The sequence below is a fragment of the Haliaeetus leucocephalus genome, unplaced genomic scaffold (assembly GCF_000737465.1).
Source record: "Haliaeetus leucocephalus isolate CR32 unplaced genomic scaffold, Haliaeetus_leucocephalus-4.0 Scaffold840, whole genome shotgun sequence".
Taxonomy (NCBI): Eukaryota; Metazoa; Chordata; class Aves; order Accipitriformes; family Accipitridae; genus Haliaeetus; species Haliaeetus leucocephalus.
In genome coordinates, this window is record NW_010973276.1 from 5104617 (window position 1) to 5125920 (window position 21304).

Below are 21304 nucleotides of genomic sequence, written 5' to 3' on the forward strand. Positions count from 1 at the left end.
TTCGGACTACAGTCAGAAGCTGCAGGATGGTTTCCTGAATCCTCATTCAGTGATACAGCCAGAAGGCCACATTGGCTTATTCTGAACAATGCTTCAGCCTGTAATTCTTCACAGTGCCTGCCCAGGATGTATAATACAGTGTTAGTGCTGTACAGTGAGAAGGTTGTCTTGTGTGATACCTGAGAATAGGTTTGAAAGAGAGAGAGGAGAGTGCTTTAATCTTTTATAAAAAAACCAAAGTCCAAGCATTTCCCAGCAGGTGTGGTAGCCATAGCATTGTATTGCTTCAATTTCATTTTCATGTAAGAGCCAGTATTTGCAATTTGCATGAGATTTTTGATATCTGTCCTTAAAGGAAACTAATTTGAAAAGAAGAGGGCGTCTAACTCATGGATTATTTTGACAGTCCCTGCCAACAGGCTTAGGCAGTCTTAAATTTAGGTTCAGTCGCACATGGCCCACAGATCAACTGAAACTATATCACTGTCCTCAGGTTTAGTCATGGGAGCACTGTAATGTGTCTTCTTCATTCTTCACCTCACCACAGACAAAACAATCTTCTACTCCCCTCCTGTCCACTTAGGGTTGGTATCTTCACACCGCTCCCTTGTCTTCTTGGCAAGAACTAAACATTGCTATAAAGTAATTCATCAATACACAGAAGGTAAAATTTTTGAGCATTTCTTACAGGGATTGTGCAGAGATGCTTCAGCAACCTCCAAACATTCCTTCATTTCCTCTGGCTCCCCCACTGCCTCGTTCCCACACGCTCAGCATGGCCATGCTGGTTCAGTTGTCTGAGGGGCTGAGCCAGATGGCAAAATATAACGTGGTTTACAATAATCTTTTAAATGTTTTTATTGGTGCTGTCGACAAAAGAAATGCTTGTGGAAGTACTGCCTCAGCATGGCTGTTCTTCATCTGAATATAGCTGCTTCTATTTCAGACCTGAAAAAATGTTTATATGCCCCAAATCACATCTGTTCTTTCCCATGATGTTTGTTGACCTAATAAAATTTATTGCTTCTCCCTGTAAACCCTGTCATGTTTATAATTGTAAAATACATGTGATTACAGACATGTTTGCTTACCTAACTTCTTGAATAATTTGCACAAAGCAATGAAAAAGACAGGGTCTTTACAAAAATTTTACAAATGCCACTTGCCTAGCTCAGTTAGAACTGTGTTGGTTTTCACCTGATCTGAACTGCTGTGAGAGCAGGAACTTGCTAGAAGACCAGAAAGAAAAACCAGGCTGCTTTTATGCCAGAAACTAGAAAAAAAAATAGACTCCCCTATGTAAGAGCAGTAATACAATTTACCAGGTCAGTCTGCAAATATATGGCAAACCTTTAATATTATCCAAAGGAGAATCCAGAGGAGAACTTGATCTGTGGTGTGTGCTACTGCAGATAGGAAGAGCCTCCCTTTCCAGATGAAAGTCAGCTCCATGGATCAACTCATGACTAATGCATGGTACGCGGTTCTTGAACTAGCATGGGCTAACAGAAACTCTACTGCTGCAATGGGCTGCAAAAAAATCCACAATCTCAGCAAACAAAAGGTGTATATTTAAATTAAAGTCAAATATTAGAGTGTAGAAGAGGTCCAGGCAGACTCTGCTAGTCTAACAAGAACATTTATTTTGATTCCTCATGTATCTGCAAAATAATTGCCACCACCTTGAAGTTCCTGCACTAGCTCTATGCACATACATTTACATAGGATGAGTGGCTTCAGCTTGCATTAATAGGAATTGCATGGCTAAAGTCTCACAGAACAACCTGGAAATTTAATTTAACTAAATATTTGCAACTGGGATAGCACAGTGTTTTCATGAGGCTCGCAAGGAGGCAGACATCACGCAGTATGACTCCAGCATGTGCTTCAGTATCAGGCACATACTTTACCGGACTTTTACCAGCATCTGGCCTTACTGAAAAAAAGCTGATAAAGCCATTACCAAGTCATGGTGACTGCAAACCTCTGAGTAGCATAAACCTTCAAAACCTACAAAACAGAGTTAAGCCAGACGTGGTCCTTATGAATGGCAGTCTGGTGAACTAATGGTTAATTAGGTGGTAGCTCTGCTTTGGTCCTGTCCAGTACTAGAGGCAAAAGCAGGAAAGTTAGCATAAGTTAAATGCAGGAAAAAAGTAAACAGCTTTAGTTAAACCTCTGTGTGAGTGCCGCCACTCAGAAATAAAGCCATAGTTTAAGGTGAATTAACTGAAACTGGATTCAAACCATTCCATTTGTAAATAACATCATCTGCATAAAGCTTGGACACACTGTAAATTCACTCCTTTAGTTATTTGACTTTAATGTCCTATGGAGATAAGGCCATAGAGATTTTTGTTAATAGGTAGACTGTATTTTCAAGATCTGTAAGAATTGCATTTCTTCTTGAACTGTGAGTGGAGCTACGTGCAACTTAGTTCTGTAGCTTCCACTAAATCAACTTCTAGTGGCTTGTATTTTGTATCCAAAATAGATCTTTTTTTTCAATTGGGGTGTTGCAAATGTATTTTAAATACATGACTCTTTTTAATGAGTATTTCAAATTCAAAACCAGCAAAACTGATTTCTTTAGGGTTTTTTTAACAGGAAATTAGCATCTGGCTCAAGAACATGATGCCTGGTTTGAAAGTGGTGCAAATTAAGAGAGACATATTTAAACTGCTCACAGACAGTGTCTATAATATAAAGTTGACATCACTGATTAGATCAGTGCTAGCAGGCACCCTTGTAACAGGGCTGCTGTTTTAACTCAGCTCTCTGGCAAAGGCTTTCTCTGTGTGAAATGTAAATTAAATGTAGTTCTGGCAACCTTGGTTCACTCCAGAAAAGCAAAAAATCTTCCAAGCAAGTTTGCCAAGCAGCAAGAAACAGGGTAAGAAGGATTCTGAGAGATATCCAGGGCTAACCGTGGAGATGACCAAGGGGAAAAAAACCACAATATGCAGCAATAGCTTATATTCATGAGGACATGTCTTAAAAAGAAAATGAGCTCACTGCTTAATAAAGGATTTTAAGCCTACTGAAAACACTGTAACAACAAGTTTAAGGCTCTAAAGGGAACTATGCAGTTCAGTGGATCTCAAACATTTTGTTGCACCCATGGAGACAAAATACTGAAATGCTCTTACTAACTGAATCATGGATTTGTGGCTTTGAAGTGGAAATGGTTATCATTTGTTTAAAAAAAGAAAGAACTTGAGTTGGTACCTGTAAAGCAGACTTGCAAAGCTTGTATTGAAAATTCAAACACCTCTCTTTTTACTTGGCGCTGACATAAGAAAACGCCTTGCCCATTCCATGGTTTAGGGATGCTTTTCTGGTGTTCCACATTTGCATGCAATAGAAACCATGTATTTCTAAGGAGAAGTATACAAACACCTATAAATGTTTCTGTAATGAAATGGAGCCCTTACCTTTGTTTGTTAGAGATACCATAAGGAAAGAGTTGGACTTGAATCATCTTTTTGTAGTTGGTAGTACTGGCTGCCCATACGGTCTCAAGCCTGGTAATAAGGGCAGGAGTGCTCCCTCTGTGCCCTTATGCAACGCTCCTTATCTCTGGCCATTCTTCCCACGACTCACATTTATGAGCTGTATGGGACTGGGGCTGAAGAATTCTTTCCCTCAAAGTTGTTTTGAATATATTTCCTTTTGAACAGTCCAGTAGTCTAAAGTTTTAAACGGTGAAAGTAGAAATAAGCACAGAAATAGATATGAATAACAGTAGCACATTGGATCTGAGTAAAACATCTGGTTATGTAACAGAAACAGAAACCAGAGCTGTGTAAAAAAATATTAAGTCAGCATCAATGTTGAACCTGTGAACATTTTTCTTCAAGCCACAGAACACTGGTTTTGTGTCTCTCTTCCCATAAGAAAACTGGTTCCCACTGGTTCTGTGGCTCTTTTCCCCCAGATCCCATAAGTACTTCTTACCTGAATAGCTTCTGCGCATTTTTCTCCAATTCTGCACGGGTACTAAAGTTACTGTCTGTATTACTAAAAGAATGTCAAATCCCAAAAACTCAGAGGTGAACCTGCTTTTCCTAAAGTCTGAGATTATTCAGAGCTAGGTTATGGTTTAGATGAGCTGAAGAGGGTCAGAATACAAGAATAAATTGGAAGTGGGAACATTAAGGAGTTCATAAACTCTTTTATAGCATTATAAAGCCAAGACCAATCTCAATAGGCATGGATCATGTAAGCTCTATGAATATTCCCCTCCTAGTACTTTCCTTGCGGCTGTTTTGCTGACCGGCTGGCTTCAGCTCATAGTCCAGATTGACACTTGTGTTAGGAAGGAGAGAACAATTGAAAGTTTCCCTGAAATACCCAGCTTGTCTAATTCTGTAAGACTAATTTCTTTGTGTAATGTAAATCCTATTTTAGGATCCTGTTTTTTTCTTAACAATTTAGTGGTTATTCAATGATGCTTCATTCAGTGACTAATGATGGACACTGTTATTTTACACACACAAACCCAAAAAGCCTATACCAAATACCATTTACTTGAGGCCGAATATATATATTCAGCTAAGAAGTGATGCATTGAAAATGTATTTCCAGTGTATTAGATTCTGTAACACCAGGACTTTCTATCATTTTGAAGAGCACAAGGGCTTTTCTTAGATATGTTTTCAGCTTGCTGTTTGCCAACTTTGTCATAAAACAATTTGTAACAAAAGCAATTCTGTTTTATAATAGTTTTTCATAGCTGGTATTTCAAGGGAGAAGATAAAGGAACACAGTAAACACAAAACTACTTCCCAAAATACTGTGAAAAATAAGAAGCTTACCCTGTATTTCCCACCCTGGCTATAGAGCTGGCTTCAAGCTCAATAAATAAGTAAAGGAGGAAGGCAAATTATTTCTGAGCAATGAATTCCACAGCATGGGGGCATAAGAGTAGAAGTGTGACCACCTAGTGCTTAATACCTGACTTGAAAGAGGTAAGAGAATCCATGTATTTGTCTGAAGGAATAAACAATAGCAAAAAACAAACAAAAAAGATAACTGATGGGAAACTGGGTTTTAAACCAGACAAAATTCTGTGAGGTGCGACAGCACTGCTATCATGTACAAATTACTGTGATGCCTTATATAAGGTTTATGGAAAGCTGTTACATTGTCACAGGTTGTATTTTGCAAGGGGGACAGCTAGTTAGAAAATGTGAAAGAAAGTGTGTTTAATGCTGCCATTGTTTCTGTGGGGTGAGAAGTAGTCTTAACAGCCTGGCACGGTGTAATCTGAGTAACTGATATCCTGAGTGGCAATTTAAGTGCCTAATTTGGTTTTTTGGAAGCCTCATGTGGTCATTACATGACTAAATATACCAGACACTTGCATGAACTGTATGAGAGTTAAGGTGAAATCATGTTATATTTCTCAAATGCAGAGGGCTTAATAAACCTATGAGATAGAGATGTGGGATAAGGTGGGGCAGCATTACCTCAGCAGGGAATCCCAAATGTGTTACAATGGTTTTGAAGAGATGAGCAAAGTGATACAAATGTTATGGGCAAAGGTGGAGAAAAGGATGTTAAAACATCTCCCATGCCTTCTGAGCTGCTACAGGGGTTTGTTCCAGAACTGCCCTCTCATAAACATTTCACGCTGCTTTCCTTAGCCCTCTGCGAGATTTGACTGCTGCTTGGAGACACGGTGAACAAGCGGTGGTTCCACGGAAATCTCAGCAATGGCAGACGTATTTTCAAGTTGCTGGGAGGTCCCACTCAAACAAAGAATTCCCTAACAGAAATGACAGTAGCTTTTAAATTGTGCAGCACCAAAAAGCTGTACAAGCATCTCGCCCAGATTTAGTAACCTACACATCCAAAATCTGGTTTCCTATTTCTCACACAGCAGCAGATGATGATAACATTAATCAAATTGAAAATACCATGCAACTTAAGCTCTGCAGTGTTGTAGGGAGATCGTGGCAATGCAGATGATAAACCTGGATCTATTTACAGGCCTACCCGTGACAGTGAGGATGAAGAGGATGATGAGAAAAAAGGAAAAGGTTGTACCCTCCAGTATCAGCATGCCATGGTGCGAGTCCTCACACAGTTTGTAGCTGAATCCTCTGAGTTTGGAGGCCACTTGACCTATATGCTAGGTTCTGAGTGGCAGTTTGACATCACTGACCTTGTGACTGATTTCATGAAGGTAGAAGAACCCAAGATTGCTAAGCTTCAAGATGGCCGAGTTCTGGTTGGTCGTGAGCATGGCATCACCACGGTCCAGGTATAGCCTAAGATGTATCTGCAGCTTCCATAGAGAGAGTTCTGGATGCACACACACAATGGCTAGTTAGCTTAGAAAATTAATCGCTCTCCGAAAAAACCAAGCTGAAAAAAATTTACATGCTAAACATAAAAGGAAGTTTGAATGGGGTTTCATTTTTTGCTGGTCGTCACTTCCATAAAATACCTTTAGGTGAAACTTAAGGGATTTATCCATGTTAATGTGACTAGCAACACAATGAGATTTTCTGAACAGTGAAACAGGTTACATGATGCACACAACTAGCTTCTTTTAAGTGGGACCTTATGAATCTAACAGTTGGGAAATTTTACCAAAGATCTACATGCATCTTCATATGCTTAAACTGTCTTTGAAAAATTAGTCCCTTTATGTTCACAAAATGAAACACAAAAAATGGACACAAAAATAATCTTCAGACATCTTTCAGGGTGTTCGTGTTCACCACCTGTATCTCTATCTAACTTCACACATATTTCTTAATCAAAATAAAGGAATACAAGCATTGGGGCTGCTCTTATTAACGGCAAACATCCATAATGTTCTAGTCACACTAAGTTTCCTTTGTAGTCAACACAAAGAAACCGGTACTTTTAGGGCTCAGCTCCTTTCAGCCTAAAACAAACATCACGAAGAGGTCAAGGGATTTCTGCCCTTAAAATGTCTCTTTCATTCCAGTGACTATAAAAGAGCAGAAGGCAGCTAGCTCCGAAGCAGGTAGCTACGCTTTCTCATGTTAGTTTAGACAAATCGCACCCCAAATATTTTGGGCTTGAACCAGCTGTTTCTGGCATCAGTAGAAAGACAACTGTCTCCTTCTGAGCGTGTTAGAAACAAGGTCTTAGAGCAAACTGACAGGACTATTTTGGCATTGAAAAATGCAGACAGGCACTCCATGGGATTTTCAAAGTCCTCTTTTGCAAATCTCACTTTCATTTCATTCAGGTCTTCTGTCCCTATAAAGGCATCAGGCCAAGTTCCTATCAGCCAGGCTTTGTACACTTATTTATTCCCTTATTAAGTTTCAGCATTAATCAGTGTCTTACACTATGTCTTGTGCTATACTGCATTCATAGGAGGTTCTATAGACCACACAAAAATGACTTTTTTTTTTTTTTGAAAACCAAATCTGTTTAGTTTAATCTATGCTCCATTGTTGAGATGAAGCTGCAATTTGAAGTGATTGGTTGTTTATTAAATTATTTTTGTAAATAAAGTAATTTAGCAGCAAATGAGTGTAATGTCTTGGGGGAAACATCAATTATAGCTTACACATGGGTGTGACAAACCAAGATTAATCCAAAGTGTTATGCCGATTAGAGTCTAATCTTGCTTTACAACACCATTAGTTGCTGTTTCATGCAAGGCATTTGCTTTCTCTTTCAAGGTTCTGTCACCTCTTTCCGATTCCATCTTGGCAGAGAAGACGGTGATAGTTCTAGATGACCGTGTAACCATTACAGATCTAGGAGTACAACTAGTTTCAGGCTTGTCCCTCTCCTTACAAATCAGCAAAGGAAATAAGAGAGCTATCGTTTCTACCACCTCCGCGTATGATATCCTTCATACTCCGAAACAGGTATGATCCAAAATAGTATATAGAATTAATTTATCTGTTTACTGTGCTTTGTCAGAAGCTAGGGAAAAGCTACTTGCTGTAAATTTTAGACAGCACATACAGCATATGACTTTGAAAAGCAGTAACTTCACATAGTAAAGGCTGTTCATCTTACTGACCAGCTCCTACAGGTGCAAACACCCATACAGAATGACCGTTAAACTCTTCGGAGCTAGTTTGGAGACATGCGCTGCAGAGGGAAAGTGATAGACACGTCTGTGCATGCATAATGCTGTAGAAAGCATGGATGTGCCACTCAAGACAATTTTTCTATGGGAAAATACAGTTTAGCTATGGAAGCAGATGTAGAAACCCCATGCCTTAATAGTCTCACTAAGTCAGTTCAGCCAAAAAGACTTTTGGCTGCATGTACAGAAGTCTACATGATCTGCATTGCTGAAATGTGATGAGTTCGTGCTTACTTTGAACTGTATAATCTGAGGAATTAAATAGCTTTCGATGAGACCACAGAATAAATCACATATATCTTTTTTATTTTATTTATTATAGAATTGAGACTCTTCTATCACTAGAAAAAGTGTAACTAGCAATTTGCAGTAAGAAGACAAATTGTTTTGGTCAAAACATCCTTAAAAATGGCGGTTTTGTGAGTGTTTCTATAGTTCCCAGAAAAGACTACAATCACTTTTGTATATTTCACATAATCTTGTATATTTGAAAGCATGACAAAAAATTTAAAATATTGCATTGAGATGTGTTCTTAACCAAGTTTGTTTCAATGGGCTGAATGAGATCACCATTCTGACACATAAGAGCTCTGCACATTGTATTAAATATAGCATTAGAACTGCAGTATTACAGAAATTCCCCATTATAGGTCCTCTATAAAATTAATTAACCAGGACTTCGGAAATATGATAATTTTCATCATGAGGCCCTGGCATTCAAAAGAGGCTTCTCACTTCAGACTGAAAAAAAAAAAATTGTCAATTTTTTTTTGTCAGCACCTTTTATTAAATTTAGATTACTACGTCTTTGATAGTTCCTGAAGATAAGATAAATGCCCAAGTGGTCTAGAGGACACAAATCTGCAAGAAGAAAATGGGAAGCATAGTAGACATTTTGATTTTCTTTTTTTAAACAACAAAATAAACTGAAGTTAAACTGTGTATTTATTTTGCCAATGTCAAACAGACTTAAACAACTGAGTGTCTGCTATGTGCTCTCTTACCTTTCACACATTTTTTTTCTCATCCTCTCTGCCCCCAGGAAGCCATAGTCAGTGCTTGGATTTTGTTCAGTGATGGGTCAGTGACGCCATTAGACATCTATGACTCCAAGGACTTCTCGATCACCATCACTTCACTGGATGAGATGGTAGTGTCTGCGCACCAAAACCTTCAGTCCAAATGGCCTGGGATAGTGGCGGAAGGGGATGGGCAAGGACCTCTGATTAAAATTGAAATGGTCATCAGTGAGCCATGTCAGAAGACTAAGCGGAAGAGCATTCTCGCTGTTGGGAAAGGAAGTGTCAAAGTGAAGTTTGGTCAAAAAGATTCTGACCAAAAAGGAACCACTAATGACATTGATGATATGGATAGAGATTTTAAAAGCCATGCAAGCAATTCTATAGAGAAACCTGCAGAACAAGAGAGGACAGCACAAGAATGGTCCAAAAACCATGAGGACACGTCCAGTCATGAGGACAATGCAAACAAAAGCACAACTTTCATATCTCCCATTGATCAGGAATCCCTGGAGGATGGCCAGCTCCAAAATAACCCAACTGCCTTCACAGGTTTCCCTGCGCAAGTAGAAATACCAGGAGAAAACAATCCCAGTGATCTCACATTGACTTCAAGAGGATTAACAGATTTGGAGATTGGCATGTATGCCCTGCTGTGTGTTTTCTGCTTAGCAATCTTGGTCTTTTTGATTAACTGCGTGGCATTTGCTTGGAAGTACAGGCATAAAAGGTTTGCTGTGAGTGAGCAAGGCAACATCCCCCACTCCCATGATTGGGTCTGGCTTGGAAATGAAGTTGAACTGCTGGAAAACCCAGTTGACATTTCACTCCCATCAGAGGAGTGCACTACCATGATTGACAGAGGAATGCAGTTTGAAGAAAGCAACTTTCTCCTTAATGGGAGTTCTCAGAAGACTCTTCATAATCATATCCTCAGATCTTCTGAGTACCTTTGTGAAAAAGAAGTTAAAAGTGAACCTATAAATCCTTCTGGGCCAAAGCAGAAGCGAGTAAAGTTCACTTCATATACAACAATACTGCCAGAGGATGGGGGCCCCTACACCAACTCAATTCTATTTGACAGTGATGATAATATTAAATGGGTATGCCAAGATATGAATCTTGGTGATTCCAAGGAACTTAGGGACTATATGGAAAGACTGCAAGACAATATGTAAAACTACTTTCTTATGTTTGTAATCACCTTTATGCCTTCTGTTTATGGATGGTGGAGCAGTCAGTCCAGTCAGCAATAGGAACAAGACAGTCCAACCTTGGAGTTACTGAGATGATAACCTGATATCACTGAGCAGGTACAAGAGGCTGGCTGAGTTAAACCTGTTTCACCACAAACCAGGATGTGCCCCTAAAACAGCTACCTGTAGGTGTTGGAGATGTCACACATGATGGCTGTTTTTGTATACTGCCTGGTACTAGCAAAATGCTAATACAACTACGCTCAGACTCAGAGGAGACTTCATTTGTTTGTCATCTCATGATAAATGGTAAATCAGAAAACAAAGGGATATTTGTTTGCATTGATTTTTCTAGTCGTCGTCCTTTGTATAAAGCACAGTGGACATTTCTTGCTTACAGCCTGAAATGAGGCTTACATTAAAAGGGATCTGAATTAATCTAATTTTATTGCCTATGTGCAATGCAGCCAAGTAGTCTTATTATTTTTTACAGATATAAAAACCCCCATGTGGTTAATTTCTTCTCCTATTGTTTATGAATTTTATTTGACTTAGGGACGATTAAATATTTTCTTTAAGGGTTTGGGGTTTTTTTTTTTTGGTTGTACCAAAGTGTAGTACAGTAATATTTATAATGATTTAGGTTTTCTATTCATCTGCATCAGCCCCTAGAGATACCTCCTTCATCACTGATTATCTTTCTCCTTTCCATATGGGTATGTGGGTCATTAGTATTTGAAAACATAGGAAGGTATTAGGACTCTTACTGGGAAAGGGTTGTATCTTCTTACAGGGAATTGTAAATACAATAATAAACCCTGGAAAATAAAAATCAAGGCGTAGCCCTGGGTTTACTTTTGTCATTGCTAATAAGAAAAAGTAACCTACAACAAAACAGCACATTACTTCAAGGGAAAATGCTTTGCTGAAACAGCAGCTTGGTTGACAAGACATATTGTTATCAGAATGAGAAAGTCAAATGTGGTACTGAAATGCATAGAATAAGAAGGAAATTTCCTAGCAAATAAGCAAAAGCTTGGAGTCACTGTTACTCTGTACTACTTAATACACTGATGGTAGAGTTTAGCAGGACAAAGAAGTCCATGCTCAATGGCTAATGCCCCAGACCTTGTCTAAAACATCTCTGACCATAAGGCCGTTAAAGAGAAAAAGAAGGAAAGAAAAGACACACTGGGCACTTTATGAAGTGACTATTCCCAATTTTAACAAGGAAAATGTGCTGGAAATTCAAAGCTGACATTTCATATGCATTAGATGTATTTTTTTTACTGAAGGATGACTGAAATAAGTTGAAAATTACAGTTAGAAAAAAACTGAATCTACGTAATACTTAACAAAAACAATAAAGCACATGTTCTTGTGATGGATCCTGTGCAATAAACACAAGATCCAAGTTACAACTGCCTTACATACTGTAGTTCCCATCTTTTAGGTAGATCAAGATAGGATTTGAATTTTATAATTCAGTTCTGATATTAAAACAGACCAGACAACCCTAACTATGGGAAATCCTGCATTTGGATCCTAATCCACAATGGGGAACATGTTTAATATAACTACTGCAAAATACAAGAATTTTAATGGTGAGACTAGAAAGTGAGGACACCAGGCTTATATAAGTAAGTGATGAGAGACTTATGTTTGCTGGCACTGAACTGCATAGTGAGGGGATGGCATCTGTTATAATCTAATTTTAAGTAGAGAAGATAATAGAGCACAGAGATGCTTCTATTTCATAAGGGATGCAGCACTTGTGCATCAAATGAAATCTTGGGTTGTTTAACAAATGTTCTCTCCTCTTTAAATGATCCAGACCGCGTAAGGAAATACTAATTCCTACTATGATCCTTATTACTAACAACATAAAAATCCCTTTTTAGAATTTAACATCTCTTCCCAACACGTTATTTTGTATGCGGCCCAACCATAAAGCAAGCGTATTGTTTGCACAATAGTAAGTGAGTATAAATGAACCACAAATAAATTTAGTCTTGAAATCTGAGGAAACAACTTGCTGATGGCAGTTGCAGAGCGCAAACAGCACAGCTGTTTTCATGAGTGCAGTTTACCAGTGCAACTATGATCTCACAGCAGTAGACTGGACTCCATGAGCTGTTTCTTCACGATGGCCCCAGTTCTGCTAAGTACACCAGCAGATGCTGAACTCCATCCCTAGTCAGTGCCATGTAAGCACACCGAGTGCCAAGGGGCTTACAGGTGTGCTTAGCTGCTCTTCCGACTCATTAATAGGTAATGGAAGGCAACAGCTTTATTTACTTGTTCAGGAAATTTCCCTTCAAGGGCTGTGACTGGAAAGGCTGAGGATCACTCAGTTAGGGGGCTCGCTACTGTCATATCGGTGTGTCCTTGAACTTGTGCCTGAGGCCTAATCCCTGGTTGTCTGTAGTACTTACAAGCGGCTGCATACTAGTCTGTGGGGGAAGGACAGTCCTACCTGCAGTGTGGTCACTGCTAGAAGCCACCAAAGGAGACCTCAGGCCTTTTCAGCACTTACTTGCCACGTGGCTTGCAAACCCCTGTGCTTTCCGATGTTGCTGCTGAAGACAGTTACAAATGCAGGGTCCAGGGCTGTTAGTGTTGGACCAGAAATACTTCCATTCTGGTGTTTGACTGAGCATGTATCTAAAATACACTCTGGAGTAGACTGTGACATGTAACTAGGGCCTGTGTTCTATTTACCATAGGTAAAGTCCTGGCTTGGTACAGCATCTGTCAGTGTGGTCATGAAGTTCTTAGGTGGCTCAGTGGCTGAATGTGGGGCTTCGTTAGAGTCATGACTTTTGCAGTCATAGGCATCATACTATCCCAAAGTCAAATTACAAATACAGTGCATTAGAAAGCAGTACAGCCACTAATGGTGATCAGTTAAACAATAGAACTGGATACAGCTGTCCAGAAAAAGCCCCCCCCCCGATCTGGCAATGGGGGAAATAAATCTACAACTGTGGATTCCTATAACCTTTCTTTTTTTTTTTTTTACATCACATGTTGTTACACGAAAATTCTTACGTGGAAAAATGGCAATACAAAAAATGAAGTGGGAAGAGAGAATTCTATTCGCAGTAAAACTAGGATAACACCAATAAAATGGAGTTATTCTGGATTTATGCTGGGTTAAGCACTTATGCTAATTCTCATAAAATCGAAAGGAAAATAATTTAGATTAATATATTTGATGCAAAATACAGTTCTGAGTTGATCAGTCCTTTTTAAATGAAATACCTCAAATTTTAGTTTCAAAATGATGACGTACTTTAAATGTAAGTAAATTTAATTTATAATTATTTAAAAAACCCCCACAATTTTCTGATTCACCTAATTTTTTTTAAATGACTCTTTTAAAGTCTTTTATTCATGGAATAAATAATATTTCACTTTTTGCTGTTAAATGAACAGCATTTATACATTGATAAAAGAGTCTCCACTTTTGAGATTACAAAGCAAAGGTAACCAAATGATCAAAAGACACAATATGTATGTATGTATGTATGCAGGAAACTAGAATTGTCTAAAAAAGAAAATGGAAACTATACTGACAGATTAATTAGAATTGTGCTTTAGTAGGTGCCCAGGAAAGCAGCACCTGTAATTTGATACTGAACAAACAGCATATCTTATTTATGGCACGTATAGAGAAGACATTGTGAGTGAGTTTCTTTGCCTGCTATCAAGGAAAGACAGTATATATTATCAATACGTCTACCAGGAGACACCTAGGAAAAATTCTGTAAGCAGAGTGGATTAATGGAACATGGGGAGTTTGCGAGCTTTAAAAATAAAGGTCTGATACCAGACCCTCAACTCTTACAATCAGAGCTGAGTGATTTATGGCAGCTGAACACTGGCATACAGAGAACGGAGAAGCAAGAGCTAGTAGTTCTCATCTGTGCAGAACTTTTTATTTCATTTGGCCATCACACACAGCCTAGCTCCATGTGCCCTGTCTACGCCTTCTTTCTCATTTAAGTAAGAACTTAGGAAACCAGTGCCCTGCTCTCCTCTTGATGTAGAACCACATAGATTAATGTTTTGAGCTGCTGTTTCTTAATTCATATTGGGGAATGTACAAGAAAATCTTACAGCCATACGACACAGTACAAAAGGTCCATTATATAATGGAAAAATCCCTGTATTTCAAGGTAGAGTACCCTCTGAATGAAATACCAATTTTTCATAGCAGATATGCTGTTTTCTGAAATAGAAATCGTGTGCACTACATTGAAATACACTATAGTGTATTGTGAAATGCATACATTAATTGCTGAATCTATAACACTGAATATGTATATACATCACACCCAAGATATTTATACAATATAATAAGTCTTAGATGTATAACATAATGAATTCTGTACAAAATAAACTGTAAGTTAAGACAATGAAAGAGAACTTTTATATCTGTGTAATTTGTATGCTGATTAAGTTATTCAAGCCTCAGTTTTCATCTTTAAATGTGCCCTTTAAAAAAAATACTTATTTTCTGTAGGCAGATGTCTGAAATAAAGACTTCACTCTTCAGAAAAGAAGCAACTGAAAGACTGTGAAAGAAGCAGATTCTGCTGGAGAAATAAACATAAAGTTCATGTGATTTTTTTTTTTTAAAACTGACTAAACCATTTTGCATTTATACTGGTCAGGGTGAGCTGCTCGTTGGGTTGAAGGTGATGTGCCCCTGCAGTGTGAAATCAGCAGAATCACCAGCATATGGATTGCTCGTGTCTCCTTGCTCAGAGCAACACAAATTACTGGAGTATATAGTCCAAGGGTTTCACCCAAGCTTGCCTACAAATGGTGCTCCAGCCCTCTCTTCCTGCGGTGAGCAATCCTTTCCCAGCAACAAATGTAAAGAACAGATGAACATATTAAATGACCATTGTCTTTCAAAGAACAGTAGAGAGGTATGTTAAGATTTAAAGGAAAAGGGAACAAACTTCACCTGCCCCTTTAGCTCTCCAGTGTGAATCATCACAGGTCCGGTTTTTGATTCAGTGTTCTGAATTTCTTTTTGTTCCCATTAGAATCAGAGAGTCTCAAAATTATGAAGTGACCACTGACCTCACTGCAAGAGCTATAAGAAAGTAGCTTGCTAATGCCAAAACAGGAGCTTGAGCCTCAGTTTTTAGCTTTTGCTCAAGGTCTTGGTGATGGTGGCAGAACCAGAAACACAGACTCTCCTGAAACCTCCCGGAGTAATCAGGCGTCCCACAGACAATATAGTGCTGGACACCAGCACCCAGGAGGTGCTTCCATCATCCTTTTGCTGGTTTCAGCTGGACCCCATTTGAGATCTGACTCTACAAACCCACTGCAAAGGTATGGGCTGCCTTTGTACTAATGGGAGCAATTTAACATCATCTGAATAATTTAATGATCGCTATTGTCATTTCTACTGTATTGAAATGTGGCTTATATAAAATTAGTTGGATGAATGAATTTCAAAAAACTGTGATTTAGGGAGTGCCTCAGAGAGCCTTTAATGTGCTTTGGGCACAAATTCTGGTTGGTCACCACTTCGTATTCTCAACAGTAAAATAAGAAACAGTTTTTGTAAATGACACTTTTTTTGTACTGGCAGTTGTATTTGGGCCCTATTTGACCATTACTATGGCATCCTTCCCCTTAGCAGCATCTTACTAAAGAGATGCCAGTGGATCTAGTCACACTGCAGTGCTCTATTCAGTATAACTAAAGGTATCAGACTGTGAGCTTTTACAGAAAAATAGTCTTTATGGTTATATTTTACACACACACTCAACTGTTCAAAACACCTACCATAGGTGTAAATTTTAACTACCAATGTGTGTGTGCTATGTAACTAAAAGTAATTACCTGCATTCATTTGGGAAAAAAATAGCTCAACAAATACAACTTTTTTTTCTTTCAAAAAAGTGAGCCCTCAGGATTTGGCAGCCAAAAGACCCACATAGCGATATTTGTCACAAATTAAATAGGCCAAATCCTGCAGGCTGTCTCAGTTGAAACTCCCACTGGTCTTGTTAGGAGCTGGACTGAGACAGGACCAGAAACAGATGATTACCAGTCAGGTCTGGAGCCTGAGCGGTTGGATATGTCCTTGTATTACACAAAACTGGACCCTGCTGTTTCCAATCAGTAGCACCTCTAGCTGGTACCAGAGTGAGTGATGGTGTTTAGAATTTACGTTAACTGGTGACACATTGCATTATGTAGTATTCGTGAAGCTTAAGAGATTTTCTTCAGTGAAAATAGTCAGTGTGCAAAACTAGCTACTAATTCTGCACCCTCCCAATATAGTTCTTATAGCATAACTTTTTTTTTTTTTTTCCTATTCCAGTGATCCATGTGGCCAGCATCCACAAAAGTTTGGTTACTGAGGGAATAAAATTGAGCTGTCTTATTGAAAGAGGCAGCTATTTAAGAAATTAAAGGGAAGCGGATGATGTTTTGAGACCCTTAAAGTGCATCATAGTATTACTTGCTTCCAAAACCATACATGTCGGCGTAAGGATTTATAAACCAATGCAGATGAAGACTTGTATCATTCCTTCTGATAATCTTGGGTTAGTCTATTTAAAAATCAATGGGATCTGATGATATAAAAACCAAGTAAGGAGCTCAAGATTTAGTGGAAATGACCAATGGATATTTTTAATCCTCCAATTTAAAACTGTGGTAAGCAGAGCAGAATACACTCTCCTATGCCATAGTATTATGTATAGGATTGGGGTTTTTTTAATCAGTAGGATTTAAAAACGAAAAATCATTGGCCATATGAACAAAATTCTGATCTCTCTGATCTATGATACAAAGCATTCATTTTCAGCTAGGTCTATCTATACTATATTTGTAATTTATGCATTCATTACAAAGAATTATGCCATTTTACAATACATTTACACTGAAATCTTAACAATTAGTTATTTCATGTGCTCACACAGCACACAAGCAGGAGTCACAGTATGCTGTGAGTAGGATATAATCTTGGTCCCACTGGGGTCATGATGACTTCAAATACAATCAGGCTTTCCTGGTATTCTGGGTACCGCTGCTAGCCAAACCAAAGCCCACAGCGGTTGTACTGGCCAAAGTCTGACCCTAGCTAGTGGCAAAGGGAACACACATACACACCAATACTTAACAATATTAAAAAGTTCTCCTGCTTATTGTTCCAGGCTTGCTTTTTTTCTGAGATGTGCCAATGGAATTTATAGTGTCTGTATTTTCAAGTGTATGTACATTCTTCATAAAGTGAAACAAGTACTTTGTAGAATGGATTTTTGTATGAGTTTAGGTTTTGCTCTTTTAGACACTTCTAGCTTAAAATGGAAAAAAGTCCATTAAAATGCATAGCAATTCTTCTTGAGAAGGGATCCATATACTATGCACCCAGTACTGATCAAGATACTAAATACAAAGTCTGGGCATAAGTCTAGTGTGGATTAATGTCAGACATCACATAAGAACTGAAATTTGTTCTATAGTTGAAGTTCATGGTCTATAATCTCTGCAGTGATTCTCTCTCATCACAGAAAATGTCACCTATCATGAAAGGTGCTTAAAAAAGGGAAGCATGAGTTAATCGCATCTTCTTTAAAAAGAATAAACAAACAGAAACCCAGAAAACCCATGATGAAAGCTTAACCTCTCTGAAAAAGCACAAGGTGGCATTATTGTTCATTATGAATTAGCAACTTATTAAAATATTCAAAAAATTTTAACGTATATAACAGATGCCACTTACTATACTGCAGGCTATAAATCAACCTTTCACTTGAGGTAAAATATTCTTCTTTCCATGGAAAATTAATTTTGACGGGGTACTTAATTTTATTTCCAATAGATAGATTAAGAGTGTGTTTTATTTTCATTTTCACAATTTAATTCAATTTTGGTATACAGTGAATGGTCAGAGCCAAAACCCAAACAGGCAGGCAAACTAAGTAAAGTCACCTGGCTAGTGCAAGGGAATAAAACTATAAAAGGGAACTCCGTCTAATTATAGTTAAGCCTTTGTTAATGTTTCCCCTTGGTTTGTATAAACTGGGTATAGGTATCACTTTTAATCCCAGGAACAGTAAATAAGACATATTTATACTACTTACACTATGCTACATATGCATGTAGCATACATATGGCATCATTACTAATATCTAGCTGATAGCACTAAATTGTCCTATTTAAATGCAAATGTTGTGGGATCTGTTTTTTTAAATCTAAATCACTTGTTCACTTCCAAAAGCCTGATTTACAAAGACAGGTTACAAGAACCATTTTTTCTGGAGGAGTTTAGCAAGGACGGAAGAGATTGCCACGCAGCAGGATACAGAAAGCAAAATTAAGAAGTTTATCCAAAGCCAGAGGATGTTAATTCCATTGATATCAGTTGTTGAATAAAATGGGTCAGCTAGGACCCCCCACCCACTGCTGTAAGCACAAAAGGCTGTTGTCAGGAGTTGTTTTTCACTGAAGAGTAAAGACGCATTGGTACTGCTACCACTCCCCCCTTACAGAAGGCTGCCTACAGAACAACAGAAGGGCCCTGCACAAAGAGGAAACACAGCGGTGCTGCGCTCCCTTCAACTCAACCTTCCCGGCAGGAGGGGGAAGGGGCTCAGCAGGGGCTGGGAGAAATCAGAGACCGCCCAAATACCCCATTGTTGAAAATACCCATAGCGGCAGCATTAGCATGTTGTCTGCTGGCCCCAGCGGAACTGCCAGACACCGTGGCCTGACTGATGACTCAAGGTGAGCCTCACTCAGGGGAGGGCTGTCTGTAGGACTGCACCCAAGAAGAAAGGAGACAGCAGACCATTGCCTATCTGACCAGGATCCATAGGACAACACACCGTCTTCCTCACACATTACCGATCCACATGGGTGCTTTTCCTTACCTTGCTGAGGCTTATTCTGGAATTTGCCATACAGTTGTGCAAAAGCACCATTTTGGTTTGTCGTTAATTAGCTAGTAGGTGCCCCGTATGATGGTGGTGACACACAAGAAGACAAAGACACAGCACGCACACACATGCATGGCGTGGCTCTTTTTTTCTTGGTCTTTGCCAGTGAGGGTCTATACTGATGTTATTTCAGTGTCCTGAACATCCTGTGTGTGACACAAAAATGGCAACGGCTGCTATGGAGCCCAGTGCTGCTACACAGCAAGTTTTGAAAACATTGCTTGCACAAGGCTCTGACAAAGTCAGACTTCAGTGAAAAAAAAGCTAACCTGAGAATTGCTACATTGGCTCACAATAATGGCCATCTAACGCTGACATCCTATTGAAGTTCATAACCACAATGAGATGACTCAGCAAATGTCAAGAAAATCTACAGCACGGGTTTGTGCAATAACGTCTCTGTCAGACCAACATGCAAAAAAAGTTTTTAGCCAATGCCAGATAAATACAGGCTGTGGTTCAATACAGCAAATGCAGTTACTTTTCTAAAACTGCTCCGTAATGTAAAAGCATGGAGGTACATACACTTCTTTAGGTACATGGTTACATGATTACTGGAAATAAATGCATAAAATGAGCTCCTTTGTCTGGCATATTTGTAAATAGCGTATGGTGCCTGTGTTGACTCTTGGTTAGATCTGGCCCGGTGCAGAAGAGGGTTGCTCAAGTCCTCTTCTGGCTTTGAGCCATCTCTAATGCATCATTCTAACTTAGCAAATGGTTTAAAAAGCGCCAAAGCACACATCACCAAAATACAGACTAGCAAAAGATTTCAAGCTTTTAGGGTTTGTGCCAGAAGCAGCTGAGCATATAACTAAAGCCATTTAATTTGCTGCTGCACAGAAGCTGCATTCCTCTAGATAAGGCTTCTAAATGCCAAAATTTCTAAGGGCATTCCCTAATTTGGAAGGAGTTCATCTTATCTTGCTGCATTCTTTCTGTCAACACCACCAGCAGGAAGTATCTTGAAAACGAAAAGTTGGCAGGATACCTGATCACAGTAGGGATGTAATGAGCCATTTCAGGATTCCTGATTACTCTCCTAATAGGAAGATGCTGATGCCCACCATGCCAAGAACCATGTGACTGCTCCCCACCTCCTGGACCCTCTCTGAAGCGGGATGGACATGGGCATCCTTAGGGGGACTTGCCTGCACATAGGTGCGGATGTGCGGTCCATCAGAAACCGGACAGTGGCAGCATAGGAGGCAAAAACCCCTTTATAGTAAACACAGAAGCCTCGTGCTGGTGAGGATTTTGTACGTCAGTAACAAAGTATAGATCAGCCGGCCCTTTTCTTAACAAATTTATTATACACCCAGGAGCCACCGTGGCATTCCTGAGACAACTGCTTCCACTTTAAACTAAGCTTCATTTAAATAAGGACACTTGACATAGTATTTCTGAAGGCAAACAAGGATCAAAGCAAGGATTTTGCTGTATGTTCAGCTGTTATTTGACTGTGCTACCTTTTTTTACTGTGGTTTACTTGGTCATTGTAACTCATAAGGATGTACAGTATTTTAAAAGGAAATGCTAGTGATCTGAGTCAGCACTGTACGTACCAGCAATCCAAATAATGGAAGTATGTTTTTGTCAAAATAATAGAGTTTGTAAGTCAACTAGTTCCCTTGACTTGCCAGAAGCTGATAGAGCATCCCTACCTAGAGACACACCAGTGCATGGGGCTGCCCTTTGCCTTCATTTTATGCCATTTTTAAACATGAAAATTTTGAAATTACTTCATACAAGCCCTTGGAGCCATTCAATCTGGCCATAATTTGGACACATTCTTAAAACTAATCACCTGCTGCTTATGCTCACAGGCTGTTTTTTTAGCAAGGATACAGGACTTTCCTATGACAGACGAAGTCCCCCTCTCCCTAGGACCAGAGCTAGCCTCTAGCAAACAATACTCCTCCTATTAAAAATTCAAGCCAGACAATCAGTCATGTTGAGAAGGTGACTAGTACGACTCACATTTAAATGCCTTATAGCTGCAGATTACATAGATATTAA

At 39.0% G+C, this 21304-nt stretch overlaps 1 protein-coding gene across 1 annotated transcript in view; it reads left to right on the forward strand.

Moving 5' to 3' along the window:
• The window catches only part of TMEM132B (transmembrane protein 132B), a 188881-nt gene extending 177748 nt beyond the window's left edge, over nucleotides 1–11133 (forward strand). The window contains exons 6-8 of the mRNA XM_010582254.1: nucleotides 5995–6268; nucleotides 7674–7865; nucleotides 9135–11133. Of these exons, the coding sequence (XP_010580556.1) occupies nucleotides 5995–6268; nucleotides 7674–7865; nucleotides 9135–10289 (1621 nt within the window). The 3' untranslated portion in view covers nucleotides 10290–11133. The remainder of the gene's footprint in view (nucleotides 1–5994; nucleotides 6269–7673; nucleotides 7866–9134) is intronic.
• The last annotated feature ends 10171 nt before the right edge of the window (nucleotides 11134–21304 follow it).